The sequence below is a fragment of the Odontesthes bonariensis genome, chromosome 19, assembly GCF_027942865.1.
Source record: "Odontesthes bonariensis isolate fOdoBon6 chromosome 19, fOdoBon6.hap1, whole genome shotgun sequence".
NCBI lineage: Eukaryota > Metazoa > Chordata > Actinopteri > Atheriniformes > Atherinopsidae > Odontesthes > Odontesthes bonariensis.
The window spans coordinates 33,490,975-33,508,026 of NC_134524.1; the positions used below are offsets into that span (position 1 = coordinate 33,490,975).

General features: G+C 43.8%; 1 protein-coding gene across 1 annotated transcript; it reads right to left on the minus strand.

The window, feature by feature from the left end:
• Positions 1-12,944: 12,944 nt before the first annotated feature.
• cd248a (CD248 molecule, endosialin a) lies at positions 12,945-16,719 on the minus strand. Its single transcript, XM_075450815.1, has one exon. The coding sequence runs from the start codon at positions 16,555-16,557 to the stop codon at positions 14,239-14,241; it is 2,319 nt and encodes a 772-aa protein (XP_075306930.1). The 5' UTR covers positions 16,558-16,719; the 3' UTR covers positions 12,945-14,238.
• Positions 16,720-17,052: the final 333 nt, after the last annotated feature.

Below are 17,052 nucleotides of genomic sequence, written 5' to 3' on the forward strand. Positions count from 1 at the left end.
CATTATCAAAAGGTTCCGTGAGCCTGGAGACATCTTTGTGCACAAGCAACATGGCCAAACAAGGGGAAACTAAACCAGCTGTATTACTCAATATATGGTTCAAAATAAAGCCAGACCCAAACATCCAGAAAGAGCAGCACCCCTAAAACAAAACCTAGGGACTGCCTGGGAAAGACCGTTCTGAAAGCCTCCCTGTCCCTGGTCCCATCTCAAGATACAATGACACTTTAAGCTGAGCACCAAGCAAACAAAGCTTTGACAGCAAGTGCCTCCTGACAGAAGAGAAGTTTTAACAAGTGCCCTCTCACACAAACAAGCAATCACCACAAGGTACCGCACCCGACCTTCCAGAACAAGCATCTGCAGACGATTGGTTACAAACGACCAAGAAACACAGATGAAGCTGCTTACACAGACTGACAACTGCCTATTGAACCACAGACGACCATGGTTTGACATATAATACTATTGTTGCTAACGTTGCTAATTGGTGAGGCAGTTAGAGGACTGAGGCACAAAGAGGTGGCGAGGGAAAAGCAGCCAACCTGCACAGCTGAAATACTAAGAAACATGGGTTGTAACACCCATTGTTACCTTCTTTTCTTTAGGTGTTAGTGATGGTTTACGTTTGGCTTTTCCATTTTCTACAGCTAGTTTCTTACATTTCGCTCACAAACATGTACTCCTGTTTCTGTCTGTTTGTTTTTCATTTATTTTGTAGTACATTTTCTTTTTTAGACAATGGGCCTCTTAGCCAGGAAGTGTTGAGTGTTGAGTCATGAGAATGGCATCAAGGAACAGAAAGAACAACTTTAGGAGCTCTGAGACTGAATTCTGCTTTCAGAGATCCAGAAAGGAAAACCTGTCATTTTTAGCAGTGTCAGCAGTGGAATTACGGGACCTGCTAAAGCCAAGAAATGGGAAGTTATTACGAGTGCTGTTAATTCTGTGGCACCTTCCGGCGCTGCACTGCGGCGACGAGTGCCAGTCAGTGCGTCTGAACCTCTGTTTCTTTGTTTTGTTAAAGTTTGTGTTTAAGTTCGTTTTTTGTTACACAAACCCCCATACACATTTTTGGACATTGTGGTCCTTGCTAAGACCAAAACAAACATCGAGCAAAATGCGTCTCAAGGTGATTCTGCTCATTATCTTGGCAATCTACCTGTTGCTGCCGGCGTCCATTCACTCATTGGACACTGGCCATACACCTGTTAAAACGGATGAGATTCTTCGCTACAGCCGAGACCAACTACTGCAATTGCGGGATTTGTAGACCAACAACTTTCCAGTCAACTTGCCTGATGAGTGTACAAGGCGACCAAAAACATCGAGGAGGAAAAGAGGCCGACGCGGTGGAGTACGCTGCAGGGTACGCGCACGGGGGAGGAAACCACCTCTGCCTACTGTCATCTTGGCGAACGCCCGCTCCCTGCTGAAACAACTGACAGAGCTTCGAATGGCAGTGAGGTACCTTTCAGAATTTCGAGAAAGTTGTTTGCTGTGTTTTACGGAGGCATGGCTTAAAGACACAACTGACAGTTCATCACTTAAAATCCCAGGATTCTGCGACCCTATTAAGGCTCTAGCATGGTTGCTGCGTCTGCTCGCGCGAGCGGTGTTGATGACGTCACGAGTTCGTGCCCGCCACAGGACCCTATATAGTGGCGCAAGTCGTTGCCCGAGTAGTTGCAATTTTCTCCGTCACAGAGGTGGCGCTGCTACGTGAAGGTTACCTCTACTCTACAACCACGAAAGTGGAGAAGAAAACAATGCCGCTGTCAAGAGCAGGAATACTGTAATTAATGATACTGCTGCAGTTTTCGGATCATTTTAATTTTTTAATTCAGTTAAAAGAGGTGAAAGTTTGAAGCCCCCGGCATCAACAGAGTCTCTGCCCTCTTCTTTGCCTTCACGTATCTGTCCCGTAGCTTCTTCCACACATTCTTACAGAACTCTCCCTCCTTCCCCAAAGTTCTGCACATCTCTCTGCAGCAGTTTGGGGAGTTTACGTGGTCCCTGTGCTGTTTCACTGCAGTTTCGTACAGCTGCCTGTACAAACGCACCTCCTCACTGAGCCTGGTCTCACATCGGTCCATCCGGTTCGTTGTGCTCGGCGCCGCCAAGTTACAAAAATCGACTGGTGCACGACAACGCGCTGCGCCGTCTTTTCAAGGGAAGCGCCATGCCTGAAACGTCATTTTGACGTCACGGTGCGACACCGCCGTGACAGACGCGGCAACCATGCTACCGCCTTTAGACTGGACCGAGATGCGCAAGTCACCGGTAAAAAGCTCGGTGGTGGAGTGTGTGTCTATATTAACGAGGCATGGTGAAATAACTACACGCTCAGAGACGCTCACTGTTCGGAGGACATTGAGCTGTTATCCCTGTCGCTCAGGCCATACTACTTGCCTAGGGAATTTGGACAAGTGTTTGTCACTGTTGTGTATATACATCCACGCGCTAATACAAGGGCTGCTGCAAACAGAATTTACGACACAGTGGCCAAATTGGAAAACCTTGCTCCCGACGCTCCAAAGTTCATTCTTGGAGATTTTAATGCATGTTCCATCAAAAGTGTGTTGCCTAATTACTTTCAGTATGTTAAGTGCCCGACAAGGAGAGAGAAAAAGCTCGATTTATGCTTTGGGAATATAAAAGACGCTTACAAAGGCCACGCAAAAGCACCGCTTGGGGATTCGGACCACAACGTTATGCATCTGGTTCCGCAGTATAAACAAAAGCTGAAGTCGCGTAAACCGGAGACTAAGACAATTAAACGATGGACTGATGAATCTGTTGAATGCCTCAGAGGTTGCTTTGACTGCACTATATGGGATACTTTTGTGGACACAAGTGACGGTTTAGAAGAACTTAACTCTGTTGTCACTGATTACATTGAATTTTGTGTGGACTGTGTAATCCCAGATAAAACTTTCCGAGTCTTTCCAAATGATAAACCCTGGGTCAATAAAGAATTAAAACTAGCGCTGAAAAGGAAAAGGAGAGCTTTTGAACAGGGTGATGTGTCTAAGATGAAAGAAACTCAGAAGGAGATTAGACAAATAATATCTGACAACAAACAGAAATACAAACAGCGCATTGAGGCGCAAATGAGGGGAAATGATCTAAGACATGCATGGCAAGGGATGTATACAATGATTGGGAAGGAGGACAAGAAAACAAACATCACTACAAATGGAGATGATCTAACTTTTGCAAAAGAATTGAAAGTTTTTTATGCTAGATTTGAAACATCAAATTTCTCCTCAGAACGAGATGCCATCAGACAACGACTAGAACACATTAGGCCTACCTCCCCAATCAGAGTAACTGCTGATGAGGTGCGTAGAATTTTTAACAAAATTGACCCCAAAAAAATCAGCTGGCCCTGACCATGTAAGGGGAAGGGTTCTGAAGGAGTGCAGTGAACAACTAAGCCCTATTTTTTCTCAGGCTTTTCAAATGTCCTTGGACACACACTACATTCCCAAGGCCTGGAAATCCTCGCTTATAGTACCAGTTCCAAAGGTATCAAAACCATGTGTTTTAAATGATTATCGCCCGGTTGCCCTCACATCACTCTTAATGAAGAGTTTAGAGAGGATTGTTCTGAAACACGTTCTGGATGAAGTGCAGCACAATATTGATCCCTTACAATTTGCCTATAGGGCTATGAGGAGCACAGATGATGCTTTATTGTACATGCTTCACAACATCTATTGCCATTTGGACGGGCCCAAACGGTATGCTAGGGTTCTCTTCATAGATTTTTCATCTGCATTCAACACGATCAGGCCCCCTAGGTGTAAATGTGAACATAATAAGATGGGTTGAGTCCTTTTTGACTGAGAGGACACAGTGTGTTAGGGTAAACAAGGCTGTGCCCCCCCCCATTTCAACAAACACTGGGGCTCCACAAGGGAGCTTCATTTCACCTGTTTTGTTTACACTCTATACAAATGCATGCCGAAGTAACACAGCTGATCATGTCACAATTAAGTTCGCAGATGATACAGCAATTGTAGGGTTAATCAACAACAACGATGAGACGCTATATAGGGACTGGGTGGACCAGTTCGCAGACTGGTGTAAGTCCAGCTGTCTTCTTCTCAACGCAAAAAAGACAAAAGAACTGATAATTGATTTCAGGACGGGGAGTCACATCCACCAGAGTATGGTCATAAATGGGGAAGGGATTGAGGTTGTGGGGAATTACAAATACCTGGGAACAATAATAGATGACAAATTAACATGGGCTTGGAATACCGATGCCATCTATAAAAAGGGGCTGCAAAGGCTTTATTTTATGCGAAAGCTAAGGAATTTCAGAGTCGACAGAGACATGATGCGTCTTTTTTACCATTCTTTTGTTGAGAGCATTTTATGTTTCTGCTCTGTGGCCTGGTATTTTTCTCAAGCTTCACAAGATAATTAATATGGCCAGCAAGATTGCCTGCCAGCCATCTAACAGCATGGCCATGACTGTTGAAGCAAGGGTGGTAAAGAAGGCACATACTATCTGTGATGATGTGTCACACCCCTTACATCAGAAATATGAGTTGTTGCCTTCAGGCAGGAGGTTCAGGCTGCCTTTATTCCAGACAAACAGAGCCCGTAGATCATTTATACCCACCAGTACATCCCTGTTAAATAAGGGACTGTGAAATTGTACCTTAATAACCCATTGCACTTGGTCTCTGAATAACTGCACTTTACAATTGTATTCTATTTTAAAATATGAGGGGTTTGTTCTTTGTTCTATGTCATCCTGTCTTTTTTGTCCTGGGGTGGGGGTGGGGTGTGCTTGTTTATTGTGTATTTTTCTGTGCTATTGACGCACTGTCAATGGAACAATTTTCTGCAAAGACAAATATATCTATCTATCTATCTATCTATCTATCTATCTATCTATCTATCTATCTATCTATCTATCTATCTATCTACATGTAGTTCGTAATGTCACCGAAATAAAGAAGAAATGGTTTGATGTGAAAATGGATTAAAAAAAAACTAAAGCAGTGCAGTCAGTTGTTGCCTCATCATGATGGCTCTTTGATGGGGCGGTCCATGAGGAGGGTCTTCTGGCACCACACCTTCTGGTCTGCCTGGGCTGGTTCAGGTGGAGACCCTCGTTCATGGCAATATTGAGCAAAAAGCAGCATGCCAGACTTCTCTGGGCTATAGTGCAGTTTGCCCCCCGCTGTATGGAGACACACCCACCTGGCCTTCAGCTCAGTGCGCTCCACAGCAGCACGGGTGCTCTGATGTGTATATGTGTGCAGTCTATTGCTCCGATTATGTTTGGCAGTCCAGCCACGGCATGAAAGTCCCTCTTAATTTGTACTTGTTGGACAGCGGTGTATGGGAATCTGATGTACCATGGGTGATAAACTGATGAGAGCACCCTGAGTTTAATCATCTTTTCCTTTGTGTATCCTGCCAGGCAAACGGGTGTAAACATTTCTTGAGATATGTTTTTACAAAGCCAGAATGTTCAGCAGTTGAATATAATGATAATTTTGTGTCATATTTCCATAAAGAAAAAATCCTAGAAGTGTGGTGGTTCCATCGTTTCCGTCAAAGGTTGTCGTTATAGTTGTGTGACTGTCAGAATTTCTCACCCAAGTAGAAACGACAAAAAACACTTCTGTTTGTTGTTGAGTTTCTGTCTGAATTCCCAGATTATTATGATTATCTTTTTATCTCGGTGCTGGGCTCAGATAATGTAGGCATCTGTCAGAGAATGCTGTAACCAAAGCCAAGCTTCTTCCGTTCCTTCCTCACGCTGCTGCTGTCGCTGGGAAGTGTTCCATCTGTAATTACTGCTTTCTTCTTCACTTTCTTCACCACCACTGGGGCGGCTGTTGCTGATGAGGAAGAGCAGTCATCTGCCAATCAGAAGGTCACATGTTGAAGTGTCCTCATGCAAGACGCAGAATCCCAAAGATTCGTCCGCTGGTGTGTGAGTGTGTGTGACAGAGAAATCAGCTGTGTAACCTGTAACACCAAGACGGGCTTGTGTGTGAATGGGTGAATGTGGCTGGTAGTGTAAAAGTGCTTTGAGGGGTAAGCTCGACAAGAAAAGGAAAATGTAAGTACAGCACATTTACCGCAGTATCCTGTCAGTTGATAATCACCAGTTTATTGGTCTGGATCTGGAAGTCCCAGTGGATCTTAGACCTGAGATTCTCCACTACCTTTGGAGGCATCTCCCATTTTCATCTCATGGAATGACATCCTAATGTCCTTTCTGCATAGACTGGTGAGGTGCAAATGAGATGGCAAATGTCATAATATAGCTCAGATAATGAGCTATAATGAGGGGTGGTGCTGGATAATAAACTGGAGTGGTCTGCCAACATAGAAGCAGTGTACGGGGGGGCCAGAGCCGTCTCTTTTTCCTGAGACGGCTCAGGTCCTTCAGTGTCTGCAGTGATATGATGAGTATGTTTTATCACACTATCAGTGAGAGTGCACTGTTCTACGCTGCTGTCTGCTGGGGGAGTTGCACTACAAACACAAACTGTAGGCGCCTGGACAAACTGGTGAAAAAGGCTGGTTCTGTTGTAGGCAGAAGGCTGGACCCTCTCAGTGCTGTGGTGGAGCAACGGATGAGGAGGAAGTTAGATTCTGTGAAGGAGAATAATAAACATCCTCTCCACAGCATCCTGCAGGACAGAGGAGCAGCTGCAGCGAGAGGCTGCAGGACTGAGAGCTTCAGGAGGTCCTTTGTCCCCACAGCCAGAAGGCTTTTTAACAGGGACTGCTGAGTTCTTCTCAAATTGATTGATTGATTTTTTAAAAAAAAATGTTATTTAGTCAATTAATATTATTGTGATTATTATTATTGTTAGTAGTAGTATTTTATTGTTGTTGCTAATATACAATCATTGTAAATATTTATCATTTTTTTGAGCTACTTGACTTATTTGAATTTCCCCCATTGGGGGATGAATAAAGTATTTTTCTATTTCTATATGCCTGCCTACAACCAGCCCTGCCACAGACTATCAGAACAATTCTGCAGACGTTCTCTGATGACTATGAGGTGTTGGACAAGAGTCAGAGTATAGGGAACTGGTAGAAAACTTTGTGGAGTGCTTCTAAACTTGGACCTTATTTCTGGCCTAAAATACGCCGTGCACAGCTCATTCACTCCGTGCTCTGACGGTCGGCTAACTTCACACACAGTTTGCTGCTGCCAGCTTTGTGCAACATGGCAGGATATTTATCAGATTCTGACGACGTGGACGACGACTTTGAGTACGATGGACGTCCTTACCGGAGTGAATGAGCTGTGCTGCAGCCGCACACGTCGATGACATCATCCCACTATACGCGTGTGTAGAAAGCTTCCTATGAGCCCCCCGATAGCCCCAATAACAACAACACGGCAGCTCTGAGCTAACAGTGCAATAGCACGCGTTCATTCATTCATTGGTCTTAAAGTATTGGTGAAATAAAGACAGATAATGCCTTATTCAGAGGCTGTATTATCAATGACCTGTTCTCTCTGTTATATGGGTATACGCCGATCTGAGTGATCTAAATATCTTTTGAAGGACGCCGACTTTAAAAAAACTGAACTTCTCCTTTAATAAAGTGATCCATAAGGCTGGTAAAATCATGGGACATAAATTGAATAAATACATAAACCCATAACCCTTCACCGATCCTATTGCAACATTGAAGGTTTAACTTTTGCGGTGGGTCTTTCTGATTCAGGGTCTGATCCGGTTCAAACTGATAGAATTCCATGGTTCTGTCAGACTCTTTACTTTCTGTTCAGAAACTTCCTTTCAGAGGGAAGTACTCGGCTGCAGCTCACTCAGGGTGGAGGGGAGTAGCTGCTGACCTCATAGAAGGGAGGGGTTGAGCACTTGGTCACTCTCCGCCCCTCCAAAGAGCAGATTTTTAGGAGAAATGTTAAAATAGGGCTGGGAGAAAGGCCACTGTGCTGAAACCAACGGGAATTTTGACCCAAACCCGTTCCACACATCTTAATAAGACTTCAGAAAATTGTGTCAAGCTGTTAGAAAGGGTATAGTATGTCAAATTTAAATGAGAATTGAAATATACACCACGTTGTGTAAAACGTAGTTTTGAATACCAAAGTTACAAAATCCATCTTTAAGTCTTATAAGTAGTATTGCGTTTGATGCAGCCATAACATTTCCATTTTGTATTTGTGTACTGTTTGTAGCGGTACTGCTTCCGTTAAGGAGGCTGTCAGCCTTGGAAGCCACATTCAGATTTGGTTCAGCCATCCACGAACGTTTTCTGTAACAAGGAACTGCCTGGAATGATGCCAGGCTTTATCATTTTTGTTGTAACACATTAAAACTAACAAACTTAATCAAGATTAATACATTCAGAAGTTTTGTTAGATTAATGGAGCACTTAGGGTCATTCCGTTTGGATAAGAAGCAAAGTATTTGCTTGTATTTTCTGGAAAAAAAAAGATCATTCTATGCTTTTGTCTCATTGGCTTTCCCTTTCTTACACCACTTTCCCTCCAGCCATTCATCCATCCACTGATTTCATGGTTTCCTATGGAATGCATATTCAGTGGCTGCGGAAACAAGTTGTGTCAAACTATCAAAGTTTTTTCTATAGAGCTGTGCCACTCTCATTTATAGAGAAAATGTCAGAACGGATAGAAAACATCTATCACGGGACTTACTTCATTAAAAGATGCAGCAAGTGTTTCTTGCATATGTACTACATATATAAAAGGTTTTATACATATATATTCATATCCATATACTGTATATACTGTAAATCATTTAAAAGACAATAAGCATGTCTTTGTTGTATAGTGTTTAGTGTCAGTTTGCTAAATAACGGGAGAGTTGAAGCCAAACTAAAGGAAGATCAAATCTGACATGATGATATTGATAGATGATAAGTAATCGGATCACAAAAATGATTAACATACACTGAATAAGACCCTCAATTGTGCTGATTCATCTATTGTATAGTTTTATTTGACTGAGTTTGCAGAAAGTTTCATGCCTCTGTTGATCTATTCTGATAAAATAATAATAAAAAAATGTTTATATATTTGTGATGAAGCAGTGTAAGCTTGAAGAAACTGGAATGTTATTTCTGTCCTTTGAATGTCGATAGTTGCCTTTTCAGTTATAGAATGTAGCTTTGTAGAAAAAATTCTATCATTTCAAGTAACTAAAAAGTTTCAAAGAACGGAACAAACACTAGATTTCAAACCCTGGCAAATGAAAGAAAAGCCATAAGTCACCTAAGGGTGAGCTCTTTACAGACAAATGACTCATCCTCTTACTTCTGACCCGAAGAGCGTAACAAGGACACATGAAGATTAGTCATGGGCTCTGTTTGTGTTGCTCCTCCTCAGGTCCTGTTTGGATCTGTCCTGTTTCATTTTAAATTAGCATGACCTGAACTGTAGGTGAGAAAATGTGGCCTCCAGGCATGGACTACCTCAGGAACTTATTCAATGAATATCACTAAGCAAGGGAAAGCCATGCATTTCTAATGGAGAATCACAGTGAATAAATGGTGGTAGAGAAAATGGTCCTCAGCCCCACAGTTTGGTGTTTTTGCAATGCAGATGAATAGACAGCAGTGTTAAAAACGAATGGAACAGAATGTAGGCTGAAGCCACATATTGTAACTTTGGGCCCTTTGTCAGCTTGCTGCAGACTGCATCTGCAATCAGTCCTCAGCGGAATGACAGCATGAGGGCACAGAGGCCAAGAGAGGAGGCATTAAAAGCAGATGTGGAACGCTGCTCTCCGGTCAGCTTTGTTTCCAGCATGGGGAGAAAGTGGAGGAGGTAATGCTGGGATCTCTTTCTCTCCTCGTCAATATTTGCACATCAAACAGGAATGGCACACATGAAATGGTAAATGGTCCAAACTCACATTTGTTTTTATGACTTTAAACTGATAGACAAGGAAAGAAAAAAATGCATTTCTTAAATAAGTCGTGAGTTATTTAAGACGTAACAGTGCAGCTGCTCCTGCAGTTTCTTTTGAATATTTAGAATAACTTTGTCTGTGTCCACAGTTTGGTTCTTCACTTTTTTTACAGGCCGGTGATCTCTTAAACAGAGAGCTACTGCCCTTCTCGTCCTGGAGCTGTTAAAGCAATTGATTGTATCAGGGGACTCTTCTGAAAACTGAAACTTTTTGTAGATCAAGATTATACTGAGTCATACTTTAGACCAGTGTTCACTTCACGAGACCCAGAAAGAAACTTTTCTAGAGCCGGAGGGGTGCGACAGATTTGAATGCTTTTCCCTGTAAAAGAATAGTCAGTTCATAAGCAAATTCAGTAGAATTCAGTTTATATGATGCCAATTCACACATCTAAATGCAAGGCATTTTCAACAGAGTATAAACATGTTTAATAAAAGTCCCATTAAATGCTATCATAACGCCTTATACAATATAAGTGCCCTCCTGTGTTAATCTGCTATTAAGGATGGAAAAAGTCAAATGTTTCATTCATGAAAAAATTGTTATTGCTGTTGCAGTTTCTACACATCTGCGTTGGCTTCAACCTGAATTGTCTTCATCTTTTTTGTTCTCGTAGTAAAGTAGTGATTTTTTTTAGCTGTTTTCATAGTCTAACTTCAGTTCTTCTAGTGGTAAAACACCAAAAAAACTCTTGTTCTATCTGGGTTGAGAGTTTGTACACATCAACCATTTGGTTTCACCTGATTAAATGCCCAAAGAGTTCGAAGTTTACTTTGATTTGACTACACACACAAAAGTACATTAGCCAGTCTATGACCAAATATACATGACATCTCAAAGTGCAAATGCTGATCCAAAGTATATCTAGCACCTGTCCTATGTAGCTCAACATTAGACACAACTAATTCATATTTTGGTGCCATTAGTGGGGGCCTGGGATCTCATACTTAGATGGCATCCTTTGATTACAATGATTCTACTAAACTGAATTTTCTGACAATTTACCTGAACCACAAAAAGCTTGTGTCTCCACTTAGAGTAATCATTTTGAAGTGAGAATTTTGCTTTGGGTTATATTTAACCTGTTGGATATTATCACTCTCCCTCTAAATGACCAAAAGAAGTTGATATATAAAGAACTCAAACATATTATTTGACACTTCAAAATATGTGAACTGAAATCAAATTAAGAATTATTATTCTTACTTATTCCTTCAACATAAAAGAATGGGGGTGGGGGGGATTCAGTTCACAAATCCACTTCTTTGAATGAACCACTAAAACATCACAGGCAATAATGCACAGTTCTATTAAAAGGTCAAACTTTTTATACTTTGCTGGTTTTGAAAAGAACAATCCTTTTAAATCAAAGTTGCAGGCCTGTGTCGAAGCTTTGGAGTGTTGGGATCTAAGACTTAGAGACACTTTCATGTGCGAGGCAAGCAAATGAAACTAGTTTGTTTCTCACAACGTCTTTGAGCAGTCAGTTGGACCAGTTGGGCACAGAAGAAGCAAAAACACTGATGGAAAAAAAACATGAGAGGACATCTAGGTGGACATGAACTCAGGTGTATCCAGAAACCTCCATGCAACACACAAAGGAATACCTTTCATTTGCTAAGCATGCGCAAAATACTTTTACTCACTTTTCTTGTCTATATGTCTCTTAAACTCATTCTAGTCTATTTCAGATTTACAACAGTTTGCATAGAGTTACAGTGCTTAGTGACACACACAGCTCTAACATTGCATCATGTTCTAATTACCTTCCATACTTCTTGACATCTCCCTTACCAACGGGCAAACTTTGCATCCAGCGTGGTAATGGGCACTATTCTCACCCCCCCACCCTGTTGGGCGGGCCGGTTGGACGAGTCGCAGGAATGGGGGTCTTTCATTAATAACATTATCATTAGTGTTGTTGTTAGGTGAGAAAGGTTGGTTCCTTTTTCTGTCATGCCATGGACTCATGTCTTGAGTTTTGTTTTAGGTTACGTTTTGATGTTCATATTATGCCCAGGCTTTGCTTTTCAGTTTTGTCATTGTTTTTCCCCCTCACTCAGGTCATTAGTTTCATTCACGTCACCTGCACTCATTTTCATCAGCTGCACTCATCAGTTCCCCACAGTATTTAAGTTCCCTGTTTGCTTTCAGTTTTGTGAGATCCTTGCACCTTTTCCATCATAGATGTACACCTGCATGCCACGTCAAAGTTAAGTATATATTATGTCATGCCAAGTGTTTTTGTTTGTTTTTTGACAGTTAGATTTTTGAAACCGGCTCAGCCGCGCTTTGTGTTGCTACTTTGTTTTTTTTTTGTAAAAATAAATCTTGTTTGCCTTCTTGAAGTTCCGCATCCGTGTCCTCCCTTAAAAACCCACATCCCTGTCTTTTTCTCTGTTTTCTCCTTCAGCTTGTTAAAAGTTGGATTTTTTCTTTGTTGTCAGCCCTGTTTACTTTGCACTGTTTGAGTATTAAATGAGTCCCAGCTTCAAACACTGAAATCATTAGTTTACTTCACTAAATGTGCACGGGGGGGAACCTTGATATGAGGGCAGATGTGCTCACTGGTGACTGGTTTGTGTTTGACAGCTGAAGTCAAAAGGACAGTTTGGAAATGAGGTTTGAGAGGGAGAAAGACAGTGAGGGAGAATAAAGAGCATGAGAGAGTGAGACCCCCTCTGAGGGCCCCCCACAAAGCCATATCCTGGTTTTGATCAGCATCATGCATTAGTCACGGCAATCCCAGTCTTTCCTTACTGCCAGTGGGGGCTGAAGGAGGGACCACAACCAGATCAATATGCTCCAAAGCAGTGATGTGATGTCATCACAAATGCAATGATGTCATTCATGAAAGCCTTTAAACCTCGTACGCTTTCATTGGTGTAATATCAGTCTGCTGAGAGCATGAAACATTGTGAAACTCTCAGATGAAATTGAGAGGCCCCATTTAAGGCGAGTGAAAGGAGTATGAGTTGAGAAATAGTTTATTATTTTTTTACAAACAGTGTTGGAAAGATCAGTAAATAAATTTCACAACAAATATCATCTTTTTTAATTTACTAGTTCTGAACATGTAACAGAGAGAATATATCAGATCTTTCACACAGTTCCATCAACAGCAAAAAGCAAAGCAGACATGTTCAATGTATAAATGTGAAATAACCCAATAAGCCATTCATCTCCACTGCCTATTCAAAAGTCTGTGGATCTTTACTCCTTGTGTTATTTACATGTTTTTGTGATCTAAAATTCTTGAAAACTGGTGTTGTTTTCAAAATACTTGACATGAAAAGCTGCAGCAAAAAGTGGAGTGGAAGAAGTCTGCACACATCTGGACATAATCCAGCTGTGCTAAAAGACACACGTGGAGCATAGAAATGAATTTGAGTTACAAAAGAGAACTGATGGCCATTTCACAACAAGGTCGAGCATCAGCGCCTGTAAAACATGCCGTGCAGAGTGAACATCCACATGTTTAAAATGCCAAGAAAAACAGGCAAGCTGAGTAACAGCTGTAAATCTGTTCAATTCAAGTAAGTACAAATGACAGGTGGCAAGTCTGAAACCAACATAAATATATAAGCTGTACACACAAAGTTTTTTAGAGCCATCATTCTGCTCCAACACAGATATCTTCAATGATTAACTGGTCAGCATAATCATGTTCTCACTGGATATATTTTTCTCTCATCAGGGCATTTACTCACAGTTAACAATTCCACATTTAAATCTCCATAAAATAGTTCTAGTGACAGTTATTTACAGCTATCTGCTATCGAAATGAACAGATCACAACAATTTTGATAAAAAATAGACTTTATAGTCAAGAAAGACAGAACGTCATCATATCAATGATTTCAAATGCAAGTTATATATACATATGTATAGATATCCATTTAGCTGTTCATCCTTTTGGGATAAATAAAGTATTTTCATTTCATTCATTTCAAAGGCCCTTTGGCATAATCTCTCTCCAGCTGTGAAATGCTGAAATGAAAAAATATTTTTACATGCAGATGAGGAGTCTTTAACTAACTTGTGCAATCATAGCACAAGAATATATTGCAGCTCGCAGTCAGTGTACACAAGAAAAAAGCAGTTTGTATCAATCAAAAACCCAATTCCCAAGAAATGTCAGTGGTTTTCCGTGGCCCTGCCCCACATCTGTCCGTGTCTACTCAACAGTCAGAAAGAGGAACATCGAGGTTCCCTTTCATCCTTGCTCAGCACTAAAACAGTCTGTTTGAGTAACTGGAGTCTCTCTCTTCTCCGTTTAAACGGAGGACTTGACCCTTGCTGAGTTGTTGGGTGCCCCCTGTTTATCATGCGCCCCAGAGATCCAGTGGTAGCAGTCAGTGGTGTTCTGGTTTCTGGGCTCAGCACCACAGCGGGTGCAGTAGACGATCCCCAGGGCAACCATCACCACCACAAAGATGCAGAGGGGCACCAGGAGGCCCACCAGGAGCCAGATGCTGCTGGGTCTCTGCTCCCTGTCCTTTTGGACGGGGTCCCCTCCACCATCACCCAGGGCTTTCTGGGAAGTGGAAAGCTGGGTGGGAACAGTGGCGCCTGGAGAGTGTGTAAACTTTTCTGAGCCCTCCGGTGGGAACTGAGAGCTTTCACTTCTGAGGAGCTGTTCTTCTTCTTCTTCATTTTGGTAGCCTGAATCTGAACGGGCATCACTGTCTGTGACTGGCTCTTCTGGATGTTCTGCACTAAGCCCTGGCCCTGGCCACCAATTCCAAGCACCTTCAGAGATTGTAGACGTGGAAAGAAATGGAACAGCTGTAGTAGCCTCCTCCTCATCATCTTCATCCCAGTTGGACTCTGTGCTGGAGCTGGTGGTGGTGTGGGTGGATAAAACATTTCCTTCAGACTGTACTCTCTGCTGCCACTCCAGCCACTCAGCTCCTCTCACGGCTGCGTCGTCTCTCTCAGCTGCTGGGGTCCCAGGGTTCAGGGCTGGATCAGAGGAGAGCCCACCCTGTGGAGCTCTGGTGACCCAGATCACATCAGACATCACAACTCTCGGTGGATCGGTGAACCAGTCCTGAGCTTTTTCTTCCTCAGTAGTCCAGCTGGTGTGGCTCTGCTCCTGGGTCCAAACATAGTCCATCGGATCCCATACATGTCCGGTCTTTTGGGTAATCCAAGGAAAGGGAGGGGTGACAGCAGGTGGGGTGTCCCCTTCCCCTCGCTTCTGACATGAATAGTGATTGGACATGAGTTCATAGCCTTCCTTACAGTGGCACTCAAAGCCACCCTCATAGTTCACACACATCTGCTCGCAGGTCCCAGGGATCCTGCACTCGTTAATATCCTGGCACCGTTTGGAATCCTCAGGAACTAGAGAAAAGCCCAGATAGCAGTGGCAGATATGGGATCCCGGAGTGTTCTCACACGCATGTTCACACGGGTCATTTACACACTCATCTACATCCTCACATCCGCCCTCATCGTCCAGAAAATAGCCCCCCCGACACCGACATTCAAATGTCCCCGGAACATTCTCACAGATCTGCTCACAGGGACTCTGAAGGCACTCATTTACATCCAGGCAGTTGTGTTCATCCGGTGCGAGCATGTATCCATCCGAGCAGGCGCAGCGGTATCCATCTGACACCGGCAGGCACTCAGACGCACAGGGGGCCCCGGCGCAGACATCAGACCGCTCACAGGTCCGCCCATCATCCCTGAGCTCATACCCATCAGCACACCCACAGGAGAAGTAAACCCCCGCCGGCCTGCACAGCTGCTCACAGCCCCCGTTATTCTGCTCACACATGCTGAGGGACTCAGAGGGGTCCGGGCAGAGAGGCTGTTCCCGCGACCATCCCACCGAGCCATCCCCCCTCTGCGCGCACACAACGGATTGTTTTTCCTCCGCACTGCTGGGGCAGGACAGAGTAGCCACAGATCCAAACGGTGCATGGGTGAGAAGTGTGCTGAGTAAGTTAAATGGTGTGGCGTACAGGGCGTTGCCTGCTCCCTCACTCCATAAGGCACCACACATGGCATCATATGCGTAATGGCAAATATATCCATCCACAGGCACAGAGCACGAGCCGTCCAGCCACTTAAAGTTCTCCCCCTGCTCACGAGCGCTGAAGCCCATGAGCACGCAGCGCGGCACCGCGCACATGTCAGGGGAGTCCTCCCTTTGCCAGTTGGTGTAGTCTGTGTCCTGATCCCCTGTGGTCCAGGAGAAGCCCCTCAGGGGGCGCGTGGGGGCGCACTGCCTGGGCTGGCGCTGCAGGCCGATCCACACGCTCACCTTTGCGCGCGACTGCCGCAGGTCCAGAGTGGAGAAGAGCGCAGCGATGGTGGCGGCATCCTCCGAGCGTTTGACCGTCGCCAGGTCCCCGCCTCTCTCTTTGCAAGCCCTCCAGGAGCTCAGGAAGATTTTAGGTTGAAAATAAACCACAAAGCAGCCGTCTGCGTTACAGACTGCATCCCTCTCTCTCAGGTCTGCATCTCTCTCTCTCAGGTCTGCATCCCTCTCTCTCAGGTCCTGGTTCAGCACCGCAGAAAACCCAAAGAGCACCAGAGAAGTGAAGAGGAGAGCAGCAGAGCCGTCCACCTGGAAGAACATTCTCTGATTCTTTTCTCAGGCCGTCTCCCTCCCTCTGATTCACTTTGTTTTTCTGTCTGAGCTTTCCTCTCCTCTCACTTCTTTCTGATTGTTTTAAAGTTTACAGTCTATCTGTGCACTCAGCTGTACCCTGTGGTAAGTAATGTGCACTGGAGCTGAGACAATGCAAACTGTCCCACGATTACAGAGAGCCGAGAGGGAGGGCGGAGAGAGGGGGGGTGGGGGGGTGTTGGAGGAGGGAGATATAGCAAGAGGGAGTGTGGGCAAAAGAGGAGAGAGGAGGGGAATTTAGGAAAAGAATTGTATGTTTTTGGAAGAAATGGGTGGGGGAGGTTGGGGGGGGGTCCACCCTGCGAATGTTTGTGTGAGAGTGGGGGAAGGAAAGTGGGTTGCTTTCTTTCACAGAGCCCGTCATATGGTTTTCATAAGCTCCGTTCATGGACATGGTTTGTTTCACTGTCATTGGCCAACACACATCCAGTTAGAGCCAAAAAA

Bases quoted from the DNA above. Each gene is read 5' to 3' on its own strand.
- cd248a (XM_075450815.1), bottom strand. From the start codon at position 16,557: ATGTTCTTCCAGGTGGACGGCTCTGCTGCTCTCCTCTTCACTTCTCTG.